At 39.0% G+C, this 21050-nt stretch overlaps 1 protein-coding gene across 1 annotated transcript; it reads left to right on the forward strand.

Moving 5' to 3' along the window:
• Window positions 1-325: 325 nt before the first annotated feature.
• Window positions 326-3055, forward strand: LOC115624854 (toll-like receptor 6; the record flags this gene model as incomplete). Its single annotated transcript, XM_030519699.1, has 1 exon — window positions 326-3055. A coding segment is annotated over exon 1 (2298 nt), but the record flags the coding sequence as incomplete, so codon positions are not given.
• Window positions 3056-21050: the final 17995 nt, after the last annotated feature.

Here is a 21050-nt window from a genome sequence, read left to right on the forward strand (position 1 = left end):
TTTTTATATATAGTATTGGTTATATATAACCAATTATTATAACCAAATGTGGAAAAAAAAAGTAAAAGACACTTGTGTCGCAACTTTGTGTCGCGCTGTGGTAGCTTCACACTCAAAATACAAAAATAAGATTGTGTATCGGCTTTCCATTATCCTGCACCCATTTACGTAAGGGGAGAAAATTTCCCGAGCACTCCCTCTGCGCTTGTGCTCATTTGCTCTCTCGGTAATACCCGCTCTGCAGCTGCCACAAGCCTATCTCTTTTTAAGGGTGGCTATTCACGCTCCTGTACTCAGTTGACATTCAGATATCGTACAAGCTGGGCGGCACTACGTCGAAATCCGAATCCTTTTTTCCACTACAAATTAACAAAGCAAGACAAAAATAATACAGAGTATAATTAAACAGTAATAATGGCCTTCCTAATACTCGTTTAACTAAAAAGAATTATACAACAATCTCTTCTTCAACAATCTACAGCAACAAATAAAACGCGGCGTGTAATTGAAATACAGCTTCAAACTGAGTTAGCTACATATCCAAGGAAATGTGCGTGAAGTGACGGGGCCACATAAAGGCAAGCAATTTGGTTCAGTGGCCCTCTCTGAGAAATTGGGCGAAAATATAATTACCCAACCATACGAATACGACTACATTCGTCGGGTTCGACCAAAATGCGCGTTGAGTATTTTGGCCATCGGAAGAATTGATTTATATATTCGCTCGGCTCCCTTCTATTTTTGCTGGCACCCTAAAATGGCTACATATTCGCCCATGTGCCTGCTGTTATTAGCCAGTGTTGGTTGCAGCTTAGCCGCACCACCACAGCAACAGCAACTTCAGCCTGAACTGACCAGCATGCATCAACAACAAAAACATTCCAATGCCATAATGGGCGAGGCAGGCGTTAGTAATTCACAGATATTACTGCCCTCGGTAACTGCACATGGCGGCGCTGGTGGGCTGATGGGTATGGGTGGTGACGTTGTCTACGATGCACCCGATGACTGCCACTTTTTACCCGCCGCAGACCTAAGGCACCCTGATGTAGCGCTAACGTGCAGTCTGCGTACAGTAAACAGCGAATTTGATACAACGAACTTCAGTGTGATTCCTGCTGAGCATACGGTAGCATTACACATACTCTGCAATGACGAAATCATGACCAAAAGCAAACTAAAGGAGCACTCATTTGCACACCTGTCTCAACTGCAACAATTGTCTATAGAATACTGCAAGCTGGAGAAGTTTGGGCGTTATGTACTATCCGGAATGGAACATCTGCGCAATCTTACTGTGCGTACACATAATACACTTTGGCCAGCCCTAAACTTTGAGATTGAACCGGAAGCCTTCGTTGTGGCTAAGCAGCTTGAGCGCCTTGACTTGTCTTCAAATAATATATGGTCCCTGCCTGACAACATATTTTGCACTCTGACTGCATTGTCTGCCTTAAATATGAGTGAGAATCGCCTGCAAGATGTTAATGAGTTGGGGTTCAGAGATCACTCTAAGGAAGCTCCTAGTACTTCCACGGATACATTTACCACTCAGGCTAGTAAGCGCATAATTCATACATCCTGCAGTCTGGACTTGGAGCTATTGGATGTTAGTTTTAATCACTTTGTACTACTACCTGCCAGTGGTTTTGGTATGTTGCGACGATTACGGATACTGCAAGTGAATAATAATGAAATTTCGATGATAGCGGACAAAGCTTTGGCTGGTCTAAAAAATTTACAAGTGCTCAATTTGAGTTCAAATAAAATTGTTGCACTCCCATCTGAGCTTTTTGGGGAGCAAAGCAAAACAATCCAGGAGGTCTACCTGCAGAATAATTCTATCAGTGTATTATCGCCACAGCTGTTTTCCAATCTTGATCAACTTCAAACTTTGGATTTGTCCTTCAATCAAATTACATCCACTTGGATTGATCGCAACACTTTTGTGGGCCTTATTCGGCTTGTTTTGCTAAATTTGTCCCACAATAAATTAAGCAAATTGGAGCCCGAGATTTTTAGTGATTTGTATACCCTTCAAATATTAAATTTGCGCTATAATCAATTGGAAAGTATATCTGCCGATACATTTGCGCCCATGAACAATCTGCACACGTTACTTCTCTCTCACAATAGGCTGAATTATTTAGATGCCTATGCTCTTAATGGACTATATGTGCTCTCACTGCTTTCTTTAGATAACAATGCATTAATAGGAGTACATCCTGATGCCTTCCGCAACTGCAGTGCTTTGCAGGATTTAAATCTGAACGGGAATCAGCTGAAAACTGTACCGCTTGCCATGCGAAATTTACGACTGCTTCGCACTGTCGACCTAGGAGAAAATATGATAACGATTTTGGAGGACAATGCCTTCAAAGGTCTAGGAAATTTGTACGGCCTACGACTCATTGGAAATTATTTAGAAAATATAACGATGCACACTTTTCGAGATTTACCAAGCTTGCAAATTTTGAACTTGGCCAGAAATCGCGTGTCTGTCGTAGAACCTGGCGCGTTTGATATAATCTCCAGCATTCAGGCAATTCGTTTGGATGGAAATGAGCTGGCTGATATCAATGGGCTTTTCAGCAATATGCCTTCGTTACTTTGGTTGAATATTTCTGATAACCGAATAGAAGAATTTGATTATTGGTACATACCTGGTACATTGCAATGGTTGGACTTACATAAAAATTGTTTACGAACACTTCTTAATCGCTACGGCTTTAAAACAGGGCTGCGGCTACAAACTCTTGATGTAAGCTTTAATCAAATACAAGAAATCTCCCCTGCTTCCATTCCGAACTCAATAGAGCTGCTGTTTCTCAATGACAATATGATCACTACCGTAGATCCTGATACTTTTATACAAAAGACAAATTTAACACGTGTCGATCTCTATGCCAATCAAATCACTACGCTGGACATTAAGTCACTCCGAATTTCGTCAGTTCAGGAGCATCGTACTCTCCCTGAGTTCTACATAGGTGGAAATCCATTCACATGTGACTGCACCATCGACTGGCTTCAGAAGATCAATCTTATCACATCTATATATATATATATATATATATATATATATATATATATATATATATATCTATATATAAAACAGTTTGTCCTGACTGACTGACTGATTGGCAATCAACGCACAGCCCAAACGGTAAGAGCTAGGATGCTGAAATTTGGACACAAGATCCCTTTTATAGTGAAAGTGAGCACTAAGAAGGGGTTTCGGAAAATTCGAGCTCCAAAGGGGGAAAACGGGCTCCAACGTTTGTATGAAAATTCTACAATTTTCATCCAATTAACTTTAAACTTAGTTTGTATACTCTCAGAACAATTCCAAGAAAAACTGTATACTTGGTTTTTCACCATTTTTCCTGGGGCATGAAAAAGGGGGGGTTTTCCGTGGAAAAATTGAAACACAATCAACACCCCACAGCCCAAACGGTAAAAGGTAGGAAACTGAAATTTGGGCTCAAGTATCCTATCATGGTGTAGATGCACACTAAGAAGGGATTCGAGCTCCAAAGGGGGGAAAAGTATCTCCAAAGTTTGTTTGAAAATTCTGCATTTCTGAATCGATCAACTTTAAATTTGGTTTTTATAATCTATAAAAGAATATAAACAAAACTGCATACTCGGTTTTTCGAAATTTGTGTTGGAGCTTGAATTATTGGGGTTTTAATATTTATTCATTTTGTCAAATGAAAAGTTTGTGTTATAAATTTTGTGCGATCGATTTCAAATTTGGGTAATATAATCTACGTAACTAAAATTACAACTTTGCATTTAACGATTTTTAAAATATGCATTTTACAAATGCAGGAAGAACAAACAAAACAATACATTTTGTCCAATCGATTTCAAATTTGGGTAATGTTATCAACATAACTATATCAACAATTTAGCATTCAACGATTAAAATATAGCAATATGTTTTTTACTTGCCATATGTATATCAAATATCAAATAGTTGGGGACATCCCATACACACACTCACACATACATACAACAAGCAACAGTTCCTGTCTATGTGTGCCCATGCATACATACATATGTACAAGCATATGTATGTATGCCTGTATATGTATGTAGCATGTACATACAAAACAACAAGTTGTTGGCTCGCACATCTTTCGTTTTGACCATTTAATTTTAATTGCAAAGGCAAAACGCCAAAAGTTTACAGTTACCGTCGCTAGGCAACGACTGCGTAAGCGATAGTAAAGCAGAAACCGAATAACGGAGCTACGCATATTCTGCTTCGCATTGCGGGCAGAGTTTGTGCGTGACCGTATTGACTCAATATGGCACGAAAAGACTCAAATGTTAATTTAAAATTAGGATATACCCTTATAATTATTCCCCTTTTTTGCACATAGTCTATCTTAAAACGTTGCGTTATCTCTATATATAAAACAGTTTGTCCTGACTAATTGGTGATCAACGCACAGCCCAAACGGTAAAAGATGAAATTTGGACTCAAGTATCCTTTCATAGTATCCATCATAGTGTAGGAGCACACTAAGAAAGGCTTTTGGAAAATTCTAGCTCCAAAGGGGGGAAAACGAGCTTTAAAAAATATTAGTTATAGTGGTCATGTTCGTTGAACGAAATAGTTTGGCAAGAACAAAAATGTAACGGAGTACTGAACAATTTTTTGTCAAGAACAGAAAATGTTCATTTAAATACCTTAAATGCCTTCCTACTGGTAACTTATAAGGTTTTCACCTTATAAGTAGGTTATGCACACACAAAATAAATACAATTGGAAACATATTGAGCCGGGTTAAGACGGGCAATATCTCCTAGTCTATATATATATATATATATATATGTATATATATATATATATATATATATATATATATATATATATATATATATATATATATATATATATGGGCATTTTCCCATGCGACAGCACGGGACAGTTGTACATATTTAAAGTGAAAAACAAGAGAGAACGCTACAGTCGAGCAAGCCCGACAGTAAAATACCCAGTACTCTCCACAAAAAATGAAAATTAAGAAAAAATTATTTTAAATTAAATTTAATTAATTAATTAAATTAAATATAAAATATTTAATACATGCATACATACGTGTTTACGTACAATTTGCATCAGAATTGTGTCTCTGCGTGTTTATATGCGTGTATGTATGACAAACAAGTAAAAAAGCTAAAGTCGGGTGTCCTGACTTTTAAATACTCTGTACATATGTTTACAATAATTATAGAAAATAAAAAAAAAGTATTCGAACTCACGTAAAGGGTTTATAATTGCACATTTACATAGCAATTGCGTCTGTGTGAGTGTATGTATGCCTATGCGCATCTATTCGTGTCTGTGTAAGCATTTTCGCAGTCAACCAAACAGCAACATCAACAACAGCCGCGGGCAGCGCTTGAGCAGCGCTGCAGCAGCAAATATATTTATGGCTATAACTTCTCGTTAAATCGGTCTATCATAGTGAAACTTGGCATACGGACACATAATCACCAACTGGGGGTATTTCCAAAATTTTTGTTCGAAATTCCAAGAATTACGGAGTACGGAGTACGGAGTTACGATTTGCGGGGGTAGAGGGGGGAGGGAGAGAAATTTCAAAGTACACATTTTCTGCGTATTCACACAAGGCATCTGGGACTAAAATTTGGTGTCCGTAGGTTTTATAGTCTCCGAGATATAGGCGATTATACGAATGGAAAATTGGGAAACCCCCCATAGGGGGAAGTGGGGGGAAAATCAAAAAAATAAAACAAACTCGTGCAGAATACACACATAAGGCATCTTTGTGCAAAATTTGGTGTCTCTATCTCTTATAGTCTCTGAGATCCAGGTGTTCATACGGACGCACAGACAGACAGACAGACGGACAGACAGACAGACAGACAGGGCTAGATCGACTCGTCCCGTCACGCTGATCAAGAATATATACACTTTGTGGGGTCTGCCACGCCTCCTTCTGCCTGTTATATTTTTCAGCTCCCGCAAACCTAATATACTTCTAATATACATTTCATTTACAGAGTATAAAAAGTTGCATATTGCAGATGAATATTTTAATATTAAATTTAATGTTATACTATTTCAAAACAAGACAAATATAAGAGTAGAAAAAAAGTGGGAGAAATGTTTTATAATTATAAAAACTAAACCTTTGGCGTGAATCAAACCCACGTCCACACCATCGTTCAATATCGTCAAAATCGATGGTAAAAATATTTAAATCCACGTGTAAATATTTAAATTTACGTGTTTTTATACCCTGTACCCAAAGGGTACAAGGGTATATTAGTTTTGTGCGAGTGCACATGGAACACACAGAAGGTGGCTTGGTAGACCCCACAAAGTATATATATTCTTGATCAGCATGACAAGCCGAGTCGATATAGCCATGTCCGTCTGTCCGTCTGTCCGTCTGTCTGTCTGTCCGTCTGTCTGTCTGTATGAACGCAAGGATCTCCGAAAGTATAAGAGCTAGAATAACCAAACTTGGTATACAGATTCTCCTGAAACCGAGAAAGGACGAGTTTGTTCATTTTTTCTGATCCACCCCCCCACTCCCCCCCTATTAACGATTTTCTATAACTCCCGTAATTCTTGGAATTTTGAACTTAAATTTGGTAGTCACATTAGGTTAGTAATTATATATCCGTATACCAAGTTTCATTATGATCGGAAAGAAAGTTATAGCCATATAACCAGGCCCAATGCACACATACATTCATATGTACAAGTACACAAACACGCATAAGGCACGATTCTGATGTAAATGTAAATGAATGTATGCATGCATGGAATATTTGATATTTAATTAGTTAATATTTAGTTAATTAATTAAATTAATTTAGTTAATTAATTTAATTAATTAATTAATTAAATTACTTTTTTGTGGGGTGGTACAGGGTATTTAAGAGTTGAGCCTGCTCGACTGTAGCATTCCTTTCTTGTTTTATCACTGTGCTGCAAAGTTGAACCAAAGCACCAACAACAACAACAGCTGCTGGCAGAGCTTCGGCAGATATTATATTTATGGCTATAACTTTCTTCATAATTGATGAAACTTGGCATACAGACACATAATCACTAACGTGGGATGTTATTACCAAATTTTAGTTCGGAATTCCAAATATTACGGGAGTTATGGAAAAAACGTGAATTGCGGGGGAGTGGAGGAGTGCATCAGAAAGTGTCGATGAACGCCTGCTACATATCTTATATTTTCATATTTTCTATGCGACACAATGTTTATACACCTTTTATTTATGCTTATATTCATTAACCGTGTTTATGTATACTAATTAGTGTGTACACCCTTTAAAATATTTGTGATCGCTGCGACGGCATTTCTTATAATTGTGAAATTCTCAGAGAAATCGATCTAGACATGTCCGTCCGTCCGTATGTCCGTCCGTCCGTCTGTCCGTCCGTCTGTCCGCCCGTCTGTCCGTTTGGATGAACGCAAGGAGCTCAGAAACTATAAAAGCTGGAATAACCAAAGTTGGTATCCAGATTCTCCTAGGTCCGAGAAAGGACGAGTTTATTTTATTTTTTTTAATTTTCCCCCCCTTCCCCTGCTATAGAATTTCGTCAATACCGTCCATATTTCAAAAGCTACCCTAACCAAACTTTGCACACATAATTTATACATAATAATCTACTTTTGTTTCAAATTTCATCTAAATCGGTTTTAAGAAAAGTTATAAGCGAAACAATTTCACTCCGGTAACACGCCCACAAGCTGCAGCATGAAGTTAGCTCTTCTTCTTCCTTTTGCTTCTGCTAGAAGCGCATATACCTCAGTGTCGGAAGTTCACCTGGGTACAGGGTATTTCACTGTCGAGCTTGCTCGACTGTATCGTTCTCTCTTGTTTGTTACTACAGTCCACTACTCATCCGGGAGTTTGCTTCAAAACATTACTGATCGTTCGCACCGTAGACCAAGAAAGGGAATTGTCGATTTAGTACTCAAATTAATTTTTTGGAATAGAGCAATTAAAAGCATTGAATAAAGTTCGCGCATACTGGCGTGGAGTGAGAGAGAACATACAGTTGAAGAGGTAACCACACGGACAGATAACCTGCAGGTCATTTGGTAAGATTTTAACACTCTTGGGGACTCCATAGCCCTTCTAGACGAGATGGAGGGTTATGTGGATCCAGACGCTGATAATGAGGTCTGTGTAGTTATAGGCTTTTCTATAACTAATAATAGGCAAGAATTAATATTCAACATTGCGAAATTGTTCGAATTGAAAATGCTATTTATTTACGAATGTTTGGTTGCGATTCAAATAGTACAAGTTCAGTATTAAGCGACTAAAAACAAACTTATGTATGTATATGTTAATTGCCGAAATGCAATTCAATTTATTAACCAATTGCCGAAGTGCAATGTTAAGTAAAAATTGGTCTAGTAGACGGAAAACTAGGGTTTGCCGTATCGACACAAGCGAACAACGATCGATGCGATTTGACAGTTGGTTAACAACAAGAGAGAACGCTACAGTCGAGCAAGCCCGACAGTAAAATACCCTGTACTCTCAACTCTGTACACAAAATAAGAAAAATTAAAAAAAATATATATTAAAAAAAATGGAATTTATTAATTAAAGTAATAAAGAACATTTATTAAATACATACACAGAAAACATGTTTATGTACAGTTTTAACAGCATACATTTACATCCTCGTGTCTATGCGTGTTTATATGCGTGTATGTATGCAGCACAAAGTTGAACGAAAGCAGCAACAACGAAAACAGCTGCGGGCAGAGCTGCAGGTAGCGCATGAGCAGCGATTTTATTTATTGCTATAACTTTCTTCAGAATTGACCTATCATGATGAAACTTGGCACACGGACACATAAGCACTAACTAACTAACTATGCTGAACATAAACATGTATTCTAATTTAATTTAATTAATTAATTCATTCATTCATTTTTTTTAATAATTTAATGTTTTTAATAAATTTTTTTTTTAATTTTTCTTTTTTGTGGAGAGTACAGGATATTTTACTGTCGGGCTTGCTCGACTGTAGCGTTCTATCTTGTTTAATTTTCTTAATTTTTTTTATTTTCTATAATTATTGTAAACATATGTACAGAGTATTTCAAAGTCGGGACACCCGCCTTTAGCTTTTTTACTTGTTAATCTTTAAAGAGGCAATTAAGCTGAAAAAGCAGGAAAGACTAGTTGCTGTGTTCTCGCGAAGCGGCATGTAAAGCGAACGAAGCATGAGAGCGTACAGCTTATTCAAAGCAGAGACGAGCTTTTGAAGCTCGCATACGATAAAGAGCATGGGTTTCTCTCGCCACCGTCTTCTACTAGTAGTGAAAAATCGCTAATTAACAGAATGAGACGCGGAAATCTTTCGATAATTGTACAAAGCGAGGTTCACAGTGCCGATATTACAAGACAAGTGATTTTGCCTGCCGCCGCTACAAGTCAGCGGACCAGCACAAGAAAAACGTACAAAGAGAGCGCCACAGAGAGCGCGGTAAAGGGCGCAATAGAGAGCGCAATAGAAAGGCTTAGAAGCTAAGTAGGGTGCTCCAACATTCCGGCCCCTTTGAAGGACTGCCGGTCTTTCAAATCCACAGGGAGCACCGCCAACATCGTGGACTGGTCGCCTAGCAGCGCCGCTGCCTCCAACAATCCTCCAACGTGAGGAAGTCGGGGAAGAATGAACCACCAATCGATTCGTCGCTCTGCCGCATAGTCCGTCAGGGCGTCCTTTCTCCGATCGAAAACCGACGGCAGGTCCCTCAGCAAGCCGCTTGTTCCCGCGAAGTTCGTCACGTTGTCGCTAAAGACCATTTCCGGCAGGCCGCGCTTCCCGATGAACCTTGTAAAGACGTTAAGGACAGTATCAGTGGATAAATTAGCTACCAGTTCGAGGTGAACGGCCTTCGAGGCAAAACAAACGAATACCGCTACGTAATTTGTAACGGGCGGTTTTCCGCGTATGCGATAGCTACCATGGAATGGGCCGCAAACTTCGAGTCCACAAACCCTGAAAGGTCGACCTTCTCGAAGGCGATCACCTGGCAAATTTCTCATTATTTGCTCAACTAACTTGGACTTGCATCGAAGGCAGTTATGTAAAACTGCTGAGCAAGACCTACGAGTATTTATCACCCACATCTGTTGCTTTAGCAGCCCAACTAACATCTTAAATCGCCAGAGCTCTTGCCACAGAGTTTTGGCCGCTGTGACGATGGGGCACAAAAGTCCAAGTTGCTCCGCTTTGTCGGCTTCAACGAAGTAAAGCTATCCTCATGCAGATGATAACGACATACATCATCTTGAGGAGCCAGCATGTCGTCAACATAAAAACAATTTTTTTTTTGGCCAATTCAAACAAACAGTGCACAACTAAAAATGGCGCTGATGCAGTCCCATATGTGACTGTGTTCAACGTGAACGACTGCAGCTCATGCGAGGCACTTTCTCGCCAGAGAACGAGCTGAAAATTTCTGTCTTTCTCAGACAACTTTATTTGCCTGTACATCTTATAGATGTCGGCAGTTATTGCGTTTTTATTCAACCGAAAGTTTACAAATGTTGAATAACAGTCCCTCTGAATAGTCAGCCCAACCATTAACGTATCGTTTAATGATAGAGCCGTTGACGTCTCACTAAAAGCGTCAAACACCACACCCAATTTGGTTGTGGGACTTTCAGGCCTCAGGACACATTGCTTAGGAATATAATAGTGCTGCCCTGGAGGAGGAGATTCAAAGGCTGACATATGCCCAAGATCACTATACTCTCTAATGAAATCGTGGTGCATATCATGGAGAGTTTTATCTTTTGTGGGTTTACGCTCAAGTTGTAGGAACCGCCTTTCAGCAGTTCAAAAGGAAAGGCCTAGTATAGTGGGATCGGGTTTGAACGGAAGTTCGAATTGAAAATGACCTGTAGACAGGCACTGTACTGAATTTGTGAAGTGTGCTTCACAGGTCCTTTGTTCAGCTGTCTGGCGCACAGCCTTCGACTCATTTGGGCTCCGATCGAGTTCCCAAAAGCGTTGAACTAAGGTGTCGAGAGAACAATCATTAACTTGAGCGACAACGTTAACGCTGAATTGTTGAGGAGGTATTTGCGCTGTATATCTACCAGCAACAACCCATCCCAGCAATGTCTTCGCAACAATGGAAGACAAGAATTGAGATCGATTTGCCCAACGCATAATAACCTAGGAGAATATCAACCTTGGCTGGCTTATAGAATTCTGGGTCAGCCAACTCAAGGTTTGCGGGTATTTTCCAATTCGATGTGGGCACAAAGTTACCAGGCTGACAAGTAGATATGGATTTAAGAACCCAAAAATCAGTGCCAAAGCTGTGAGAATTCAAACGAGATTGAATATCAGCGCACACCTTGTGTCTACTACCAGTAGTGGTTCCACCTGCCATTATAATACTCACAGCTGTGTCTTTACTCTTTAATCGAAGGCGCTGCGCAAAGTTCTCGGTCATGAGGTTCAACTGTGAGCCGCCATCAAGTAACATACGAGCAGGATGGTAATGGCCGAATCTATCTTTAATTTTTACCACTGCTGTGGCAAGAATTACTTGATCGGCACTTAAAACGTGACCTAAGTACGCTTCTGGAGGTGCGACTGCGTGTGGAGCGGGTGAATTTGGCACAGCTACAGAGTATCTGTGCAACAACGAATGGTGTGGTTTTGAACACACCCGACACTTGGAAGCTTCGCAACTGGAAACTATATGACCCACATTCAAACAATTGAGGAAGGGCAAGAATAAATATTGTGATCTGCAGAACTACAATATGTGCACTCCGAAATCGGTTTTGAAGGCTTTGAAGGACCCTTTGTGCAAGCAAACGAAGCTTTACTATTTCTTGCAGGTTCTACTCGCAGTTTATTTGGAACCCGAGTTGTCTCTTCAGCCGCTAAATATTGGTAACGCCTGTTTAACTGCTTAGCGCAGTCATCCCAAGAAGGCAACTTGTCATAATCGAGCTGTTCCTCAAAACGAGATTTGGTTACATGATCAACTTTGGCCATAACCATATGTATGATCATTGCGTTCGAAATGTCCTTTTCACTTCCCAACGAAGTTAAAGACGCATAAATGGCAGAAACAGTGTCAATGATGGACCGCAAACTAGACGCATTAGGTTTGGTCATACTTGGGATGTCAAGCAATTGTGAGATAGTGTCGAAAAATATCAAACATTTGTTGTACACAGACTTGAGGCTGGCAATGGCTTTCGAGTAGTTGCACTCCGTTAACTGGAACGGTTTCACAACTCCTAGAGCCTCACCTGACAAGCACGACACCAAATGATTAAACTTCTCGACGTTGGTCAACGAAGGATCGTCATGAACTAGGCTTTCAAATAAGCACATAAAATTCTTAAATTCGGCATGCTTTCCACTGAATGTAGGCAGCCGCATTTTGGGTAACTGTGATCGTTGACTGGTCATCATAGAACAGTCATGATAAGTCTGACTTTCAACTTTTTGTTTCGATGCCGTAACATACAACGCCTTAGTTGAAATGCACAAGTCCTCAAGTGCCCCTCTACTATCGTTACTTGGATTGAGACTATCCAAATCTGCCTGAAGCGCCATAGCTTTCTTTATGTAACCTTCTAACAGCTCGAGACGACACTCGAGTTCTGTTTGTTCAAACGAAATTGCCTTTAACTGAAATGCTGTTCTCATACGAGCAATATCAGCGCTAACCTTATCAAATTTCTGCAAGCATTGATCTAGATTTAGCTACTACTTGCTGCTTCTCAGATTCCGACATGGTAGAGTATAACCAAAATAAACTCTAAGCAAGTTGCAAATCAAAGAAAATGAAAACCGAACTTTCCTAACAGCCCTCGCAAATAACAACGCGCTAAAACAGCAAGAGACCAACTGAAATGCACACAGATTACGTACACACGCACTCAATACAGTATGCACGCGAGCAAAGTAGCAGTCCAAGCGACCGCACAAACAACAACGAAATCTGCAAGCAATCTCAGCTGTACTCAGAAAATAGGCGTCGATTACCGCAAGCACGCTTGTAGGCAACGCTAATCCAAACGGGTAGCGGGGGGAAGTTCGTTGGCCCAGCGACAAGTGTAGCCGAAAAAAGGCGCGCACAAAGGAGAGAGCGACAAAATTCTTTTGCTACGCTAGCGGCGCAAGCAACAACAAAGCTATGTTTGCATGTATGTATGCAGCTGATGCAACAAACATCTACCGAAATAACCAACTCAATATAAATAAAAATAACTTCAAAATATTTGTTTTTTATTTTAAAAAACAGCTTAGTAGCCCTTTTTTAATTGTTGTGGTTTGTTTTGCCTCGAGGTTTTGTTAGTAGTTATGTTTATGAGGGTGTATAATTTGTTAATTTATGCAAGGTGTGGTGTATGTGCGTATGTATATGTATGTATATAATATTATCATGCAGTGGCGAGTATGTATGTATGATTATGTATTTGTGTATGTAATGTGGTTGCACAAAATAATTTAAGTGCCAAAAATTGAGTCCGCATAAGCATACACGTACTATATATACATATGTACGTATGTGAATAGGTTTTAAACACCTTTCGCTTACACAAATTTGCAGCAATTAAACTTCTTAGAGCTTTATGCTCAATTGGTGGCACAGAATACCTGTAAGCTCTCAAAAGAGTCCACCGAAACTTCCCTGGATTCCGAGCGACGATCACCCATTAGCCAAGCCAAACTACAGTACCAAAAGTAGCGCAAACAGCAGCTCCACAGTCCAAACGAGCAGTTGTAGTTGATGGTATCCAGAACACCAAGGCACCAAGCTCCAAATCCAAATAAATGTAGCAGGATGGTATCCAATCCAACGAGTAGTAATCACACGACCGCGCACAAAAACCAAGCCACAAAGCCCGCAGACAAACGAGAAAATAATCTTAAGAAAACCGAAGTCCCTGCTCGGGCGCCAATGAAAAATCGCTAGCTTTTTAGCGATTGACAAACGAAGTTAATTAATTAACAGAATGAGACGCGGAAATCTTTCGATTATAAGTATAGCTTTAATGGCTTGGATAATTGTACAAAGCGAGGTTCACAGTGCCGATATTACAAGACAAGTGATTTTGCCTGCTGCCGCTACAAGTCAGAGGACCAGCACAAGAAAAACGTACAAAGAGAGCGCCACAGAGAGCGCCGTAAAGGGCGCAATAGAGAGCGCAAAAGAAAGGCTTAGAAGCTAAGTAGGGTGCTCCATCAAGTAGCAGTAACTCTGCTTTACAACCCATCGCTAGCTTGTGCTAAGCATATTTGTATTAGGTTTAAGTATAGGTTAAATTGCTCAACTAAGCGTAAGTGTTAATGTATGTAAAGTGTGCAGTGTGACTGCTCTAAGCAAAGTGCGTATGCAAACGTTTGTTTATAGTTTCAATGTTAAATAATACGAGATCCGACGCCACAGCGAACAGCCAAACTATGTTAAAGGTTCTAAGTAAGCAAAAGAATGGTATACATATATGTCACCTTAACGCACAGAGTTTAGTAAAAAAAAAAATGGATAAGTTTAGGTATTTGTTTGTTAATTCTAATGTAGATGTAGTTTGTGTGTCCGAAACGTGGTTTGTGTCTTGTCTTAATGATAATAATGTATGTTGTGATGGATATAGAGTTTATCGTTCAGATCGTGAGGGGCATGCGGGGGGTGTAGACATATATGTCAGAAATAATATCAAAGCTTATGTGATTCGCAAACAGCCAGTAGACAGTAATATTGAGAATTTGTTTTTACAATTATCAACTAGTAGAAATATGGAAACCATATTAGTTTGATGTGTTTATAGACCAAACAGAAACACTGACTACACTGATTTTTTGAGCTTTCTCTCCTCGGTTTCCCTGAAACATAACAATATTGTCCTGGCTGGTGATTTCCATAGCAATATGCTAGTTGAACGACATTTAAGGGACGATATAGGGGCATGAAGCTAGTGAACTCTACAGTACCTACACATTTCTCTAACACATCTGACACCCTTCTTGACGTATTTTTTGTAAATGACACCGAGAAAATGCTCCAATTTCACCAAATCTCTGTACCAGCTTTTTCCAAACATGATTTGATTTTCATAACTTATGATATCTTCTTGGACCATACTGACCATTCATTTAGTTATAGGGACTTCAGGAACATTGACAATAGGCTACTGTTTGACTTTTGTAATAGCATGAACTTTGATGACATTTATTCAAAACCCTCCGTAGACGAGCAGCTCGAACTGTTTAATGAATGTGTTCAATACCTTTGTACCACTGCGGCACAAAGTAATCAAGCCTGAAAAACAAGAATGGTTTAATAGGGATATCGGATGTGCAATAAAATGCAGGGACGACGCTTATAAAAAGTGGAAGAGGTACAAGACGACAGCTCACTTATCGCAATATAAAAACTGAGGCGTACAGTTGGGCTGAAAATTATGAATGCGAAACGTGCTCACTTCTCCTCGAAATTCTCCTCAGCCACTTCATGCAGACAAGTTTGGGCCGAAGTTAAAAAGCTAGGGATTGGGAAAAGTAGACCTTCTTTAAATCTTGACGTAGATGTAAACGAATTAAACAATAAATTTGTACAACTAACAGTACCAGAAGTCATTGAAAATACGTGATGCGTGTGATGTCTTAGATGCAGTCCTCAAAGTTAAGTCCAACGCCATAGGCCTACATGAGTTACACCCCAAATTTTTAAAATTATTGCTCCCTAAATAAAACTACATACTCGATTTTTAAATTTTTTCTTGGGTACTAAATTATTGGGGCTTTTTTGGGGCACAAAAGGAAACCGCTTCAACAGCCCACAGCCCAAACGGTAAGAGCAAGAAAGCTGAAATTTGGGCTCAAGTATCCTATCATAGAGTAAGTGCGCACCAAGGATTTTGGAAAATTCTAGCTCCAAAGGGGGGAAAACGAAAAAAAAAATCCACAATTTTCAACCGATCGCATACTCATACTCGGTTTTCTTTAAATTGGTATATTAGAATTATTGGGGGTTTTATATTTCTTCACTTTTTATACCCTGTAAAAGGGTATATTAGTTTTGTGCGAGTGTACATGTACATACACACAGAAGGAGGCATGGCAGACCCCGCAAGGTATATATATTCTTGATCAGGATGACACGCTGAGTCCATATAGCTATGTCCGTCTGTCTGTCAGTCTGTCTGTCCGTCTGTATGAACGCAAGCATCTTAGAAAGTATAAGAGCTAGAATATGGAATTTCAAACTCAAACTTGGTAGTCATATAACTGAAGATATTTGCCAAATTTGAGTCAAAAATTTCAAGAATTCCAAATTCACATTTTCATCATATTCACATAAGGTATCTTGGACTAAAATTTGGTGTCCCTAGGTCTTATTGTCTCTGAGATATAGAGGGGAAATGGGGGAGGGAATAAAAAAATATAGCTAATTCGTATAGCGGACAAACATAAGGCATCTTTGTGCAAAATTTTGTGTCTCTAGCTCTTATAGTCTCTGAGATCCAGGTGTCTATACGGGCAGACAGACAGATATAAATCGACTCGATCAAGAATATATACACTTTGTGGGGTCTGCCACGCCTCCTTCTGCCTCTTACATTTTTCAGCTCCCGCAAGCCTAATATACTCTTGTACATTTCATGTACAAAGTATAAATATTCAATCCATACAGGAAAAGACGACGAGTTCGGTACTTGGAACGCTGAACCAAGTTGTGCATTTTTGATTTGACGTTGAACGATGAAAACCAAGTTAATTCTATTCATTCACACCTTTTCATTAAATAAACATTATATTGTATTAAATAAATCCCCACATACATATGTACAAAAGTGAAGACATGTTTATGTACAGTTTCAACAGCATACATTTACATCATCGTGTCTATGCGTGTTTATATGAATTTATGTGTGTAGGAATAAGTCAAAGCAGCAGCAACAAAAACTGCCGCGGACAGAGTTTCGGCAGAGAATATATGAATGGCTATAACTTTCTTCATAATTAACCAATCGTAATAAAACTTGGCATACAGGCTCATAATCACTAATTGGAAATCGAAGTAATAAATTTCAAAAATTACGGGGGTTATGGAAAAAACACGAACTTCGGGCGAGTGGGGAGGGGGGTTATAAAAAAAAGAACAAACTCGATCTTCCCAGGGGTAATGGGAATCTCGATACCAAGTTGGGTTATCCTAGCTCAAAATGCTGTTAACTTGGATGCACCTAAGCCGAATATACTCTTGTACATTTCATGTATAGAGTATAATAAAAGATAGTAATGCTAGACTCGAGCTGGCTCAACTCTTAAATAGCCTGTACGCCACAAAAAGAAAAACAAATTTTCAAAAAATAGTTAAACACAATTTAAATAATTAACGAAATTAAACATAAAATATTCAACACATGCATACATAGTATGTAATTGTTTAAGTATAATTTCAACAGCATACATTTACATCAGAATCAGTTCTATGAGTGTTTATATGCGTGTACGTGTGCAGTACAGTAACAACAACAGTAGTAACAACAACAGCTGCGGGCAGAGATTAGATTAATGGCTATACCTTTCTTCATATTTGACCTATCATGATTAAACTTGGCATACCGACACATAATCACTAGCTCGATATGACTTCCAAGTTTGAGTTTGAAATTCCATATTCTAGCTCTTATCTTTCTAAGATCCTTGCGAATTTATTTATTTTTCTAAAATACAATTTTGATTAAGGTATTTTTTCTTAAGCCTACATGCTGACAATTGTTATTATATATAATAATATTTTAATGTCTTCTATTGTATTTTGGTTCCCGTTTACTATTTCGTTATCTACTATTACGTTAGCTTGGGTGTGCTCTATCTTCTCCTCGTTTTTGCTGAGCCACCCGCCCATTTTAATTGTGGTTTCTATTCACTATTTCTAGTATCAAATTTGTATAATTTTATATATATATTTTTGTGTGGCGTTAGCGAGTATCGCTGTGTTGCCAGGTGCTTGAAAGCACTCTCTTTTATTAATTTATTTTTGTTATTATTTATTTCTGCTGCTGTTGCCTCCTTTGGTCACGTCGTTGCCTGTCCAGTTCCAGCTCTTCTTCGATCTTGTCTATTTCGATCCAAATTTTCGAAGCTTCTACCCGGGTTGGCGGCTTCTCCCTGTTTACTACTTCCAGGAGTGCAGCTCGTCGCCGCAGTAATTTAACCCGACGTCCTCCACGTCGTTTTGGTGTCCTCACTACTGGAATCCTGGTGAGTTCCTCCTCTTCGCAGTCCTTTTTGGGTGCCTTTGCTCGTCTGGCCTTATATTGCTCGATGGTCAGAGGCTTCGGTCCTGCTGCCGGGCACGCAGCGATGGCCTCTTGGATGGTTAGGATCATCTGACGTTGCTGCTGTTTTACAAGCAGGACTTTGTGTTTGGCGGCGTGATCTTGCTGTTGGTAAGCAGGACTTTCCCTTTATTTTTTTTTATTTTGGTGCTGTTGGTAAGCACCTTCTTGCTGTTTTATAAGCAAAAACTGGCAGGATCGCCATGTAATGAAAGAGGCTGGTTCGTTTAGCTTCAAGACTGCACTGTGTCTTGTATGTTTATTTAGCTCCTTTTATACAAAATGTGGCCCAAACGGTAAGAGCTAGGAAGCTGAAATTTGGACACAAGATCCCTCTTATAGTGAAAATGAGCACTAAGAAGGAAAATTCGAGCTCCAAAGGGGGGAAAACGAGCTCCAACGTTTGGATTTTCAATATTTTTCCTTCGGCCTGAATAATAATGATTTTCCGGTGGAAAATTCGGTAAACGAAAAGCTATCTGCAATCAACGCACAGCCCAAACGGTAAGAGCTAGGAGGCTGAAAATTGGACACATGTTGTCTTCAGTGGTGTAGGTGAGCACTAAGAAGCGGCTTTGGTAAATTCGAACGCCAAAGGGGGGAAAACGGGCTCCAACGTTTGTATGAAAAATCTACAATTTTCATCCAATTAACTTCAAACTTAGTTTGTACACTCTCAAAAAGAATACAAGAAAAGCTGTATACTTGGTTTTTCATCATTTTACCTGGGGCATGAAAAAGGGGGGATTTTCCGTGGAAAAATTGAAACACAATCAACACCCCACAGCCCAAGCGGTAAAAGTAAGGAAACTGAAATTTAGGCTCAAGTATCCTGTCATAATGTAGGTGCGCAATAAGAAGGGATTTTGGAAAATTCGAGCTCCAAAGGGGGGAAAACGAGCTCCAAAGTTTGCCGATCGACATAAAACTTGGTTTCTGAAATCAATAAAAGAATACAAAGAAAACTGCATACTCGGTTTTTTTAATTTTTTGTTGGAGCTTGAATTATTGGGGTTTTCTTGGGGCACAAAAGGAAACCGCGTCAACAGCCCACAGCCCAAACGGTAAAAGCTAGGATGCTAAAATTTGGGCTCAAGTATCCTATCATGGTGTAGATGCGCACTTTTTCGAAAATTCGAGCTCCAAAGGGGGGAAAACGAGCTCCAAAAATTACCGATCGACATAAAACTTGGTTTCTGAAATCAATAAAATAATACAAAGAAAACTGCATACTCGGTTTTTTAAATTTTTTGTTAGAGCTTGAATTATTGGGGTTTTCTTGGGGCACAAAAGGAAACCGCGTCAACAGCCCACAGCCCAAACGGTAAGAGCTAGAAAGCTGAAATTTGGGCTCAAGTATCCTATCATAGTGTAGATGCGCACTAAGAAGGGATTTAGGAAAATTCGAGCTCCAAAGGGGGGAAAAGTAGCTCCAAAGTTTGTTTGAAAAATCCGCATTTTTCAACCGATCGACTTAAAACTTAGTTTCTAAAATCAATTAATAAATACAAACTTGCATACTTAGATTTTCGAAATTTGTGTTGGAGCTTGAATTATTGGGGTTTTAATATTTATTCACTATTTCAAATGAAAAGTTGGTGTTATAAATTTAGTCCGATCGATTTAAAATTTGGGTAATGTAATCTACGTAACTAAATCTACAACTTTGCATTCAAGGATTTTCAAAATATGCATTTTACAAAAGCAGGCAGAACAAACAATACAAAATATCAAACAGTTAGGGACAACTAAGTATGTGTAAATGTGAGACACTAATGCGTGAATGTCCATACATATGTGCACATCTATGTACTTACATATGTATCTACATATGTATGTATGTACATTCGTCTTGCACTGACAGAGCAAGAAATGTTAATTAATTGACAATTATATAACATTTTTAAAAGTAATTTTTTCTTTGTTTAGTGCATTTGGCATTAGGGTTTTCATTAATAACTTTATGCAGCAACAACAAATATCAAATAGTTGGGGACATCACATACAGACACTCACACACACAACAAGCAACAGTTCGTGTCTATGTGTGCGGTTCTCTACGTACGGTTGAAAAAGTAAAGAGAAACATACATATGTATGTATGTATGTATGCCTTTGTATGCATATAGCATGTATGTACATTCTTATTAATGTATACATTGGGCAATCAAACACAGTTGTTTGATTGTAAGAAAAATAATGCTCTAAAAACAACAGCAACTGCAAGTCATTGGCTCGCTCTTCTTCTTTCGTTTTGACCATTTAATGTTAATTGCAAAGGCAAAACGCCAAAAGCTTACAGTTACCGTCGCTAGGCAACGACTGCGTAAGCGATAGTAAAGCAGAAACCGAATAACGGAGCTACGCATATTCTGGTTCGCATTGCGGGCAGATGTATGTATGTATATGATTTGTTCTTATTGATCTCAATAAATAATTAGATTTTATTATTTAAATATTCTGCTTATTGCATTCAAACTTCGATATTTTAATGGTATCGGTGGCTTCAACTATCGAAAGTTTTACTCTAGCAAATTGAGATGAAAATTGTCAGTGCTTTTTGATCGTGGCTCATCGCTGCACGGCATTGACACGAGTGCCGTGTTTCATATTCCGAGTTTGTGCGTGACCGTATTGACTCAATATGGCACGAAAAGACTCAAATGTGAATTTAAAATTAGGATATA

This window comes from Scaptodrosophila lebanonensis, unplaced genomic scaffold (assembly GCF_003285725.1).
Source record: "Scaptodrosophila lebanonensis strain 11010-0011.00,11010-0021.00 unplaced genomic scaffold, SlebRS2 tig00000061-arrow-pilon, whole genome shotgun sequence".
Classification (NCBI taxonomy): domain Eukaryota; kingdom Metazoa; phylum Arthropoda; class Insecta; order Diptera; family Drosophilidae; genus Scaptodrosophila; species Scaptodrosophila lebanonensis.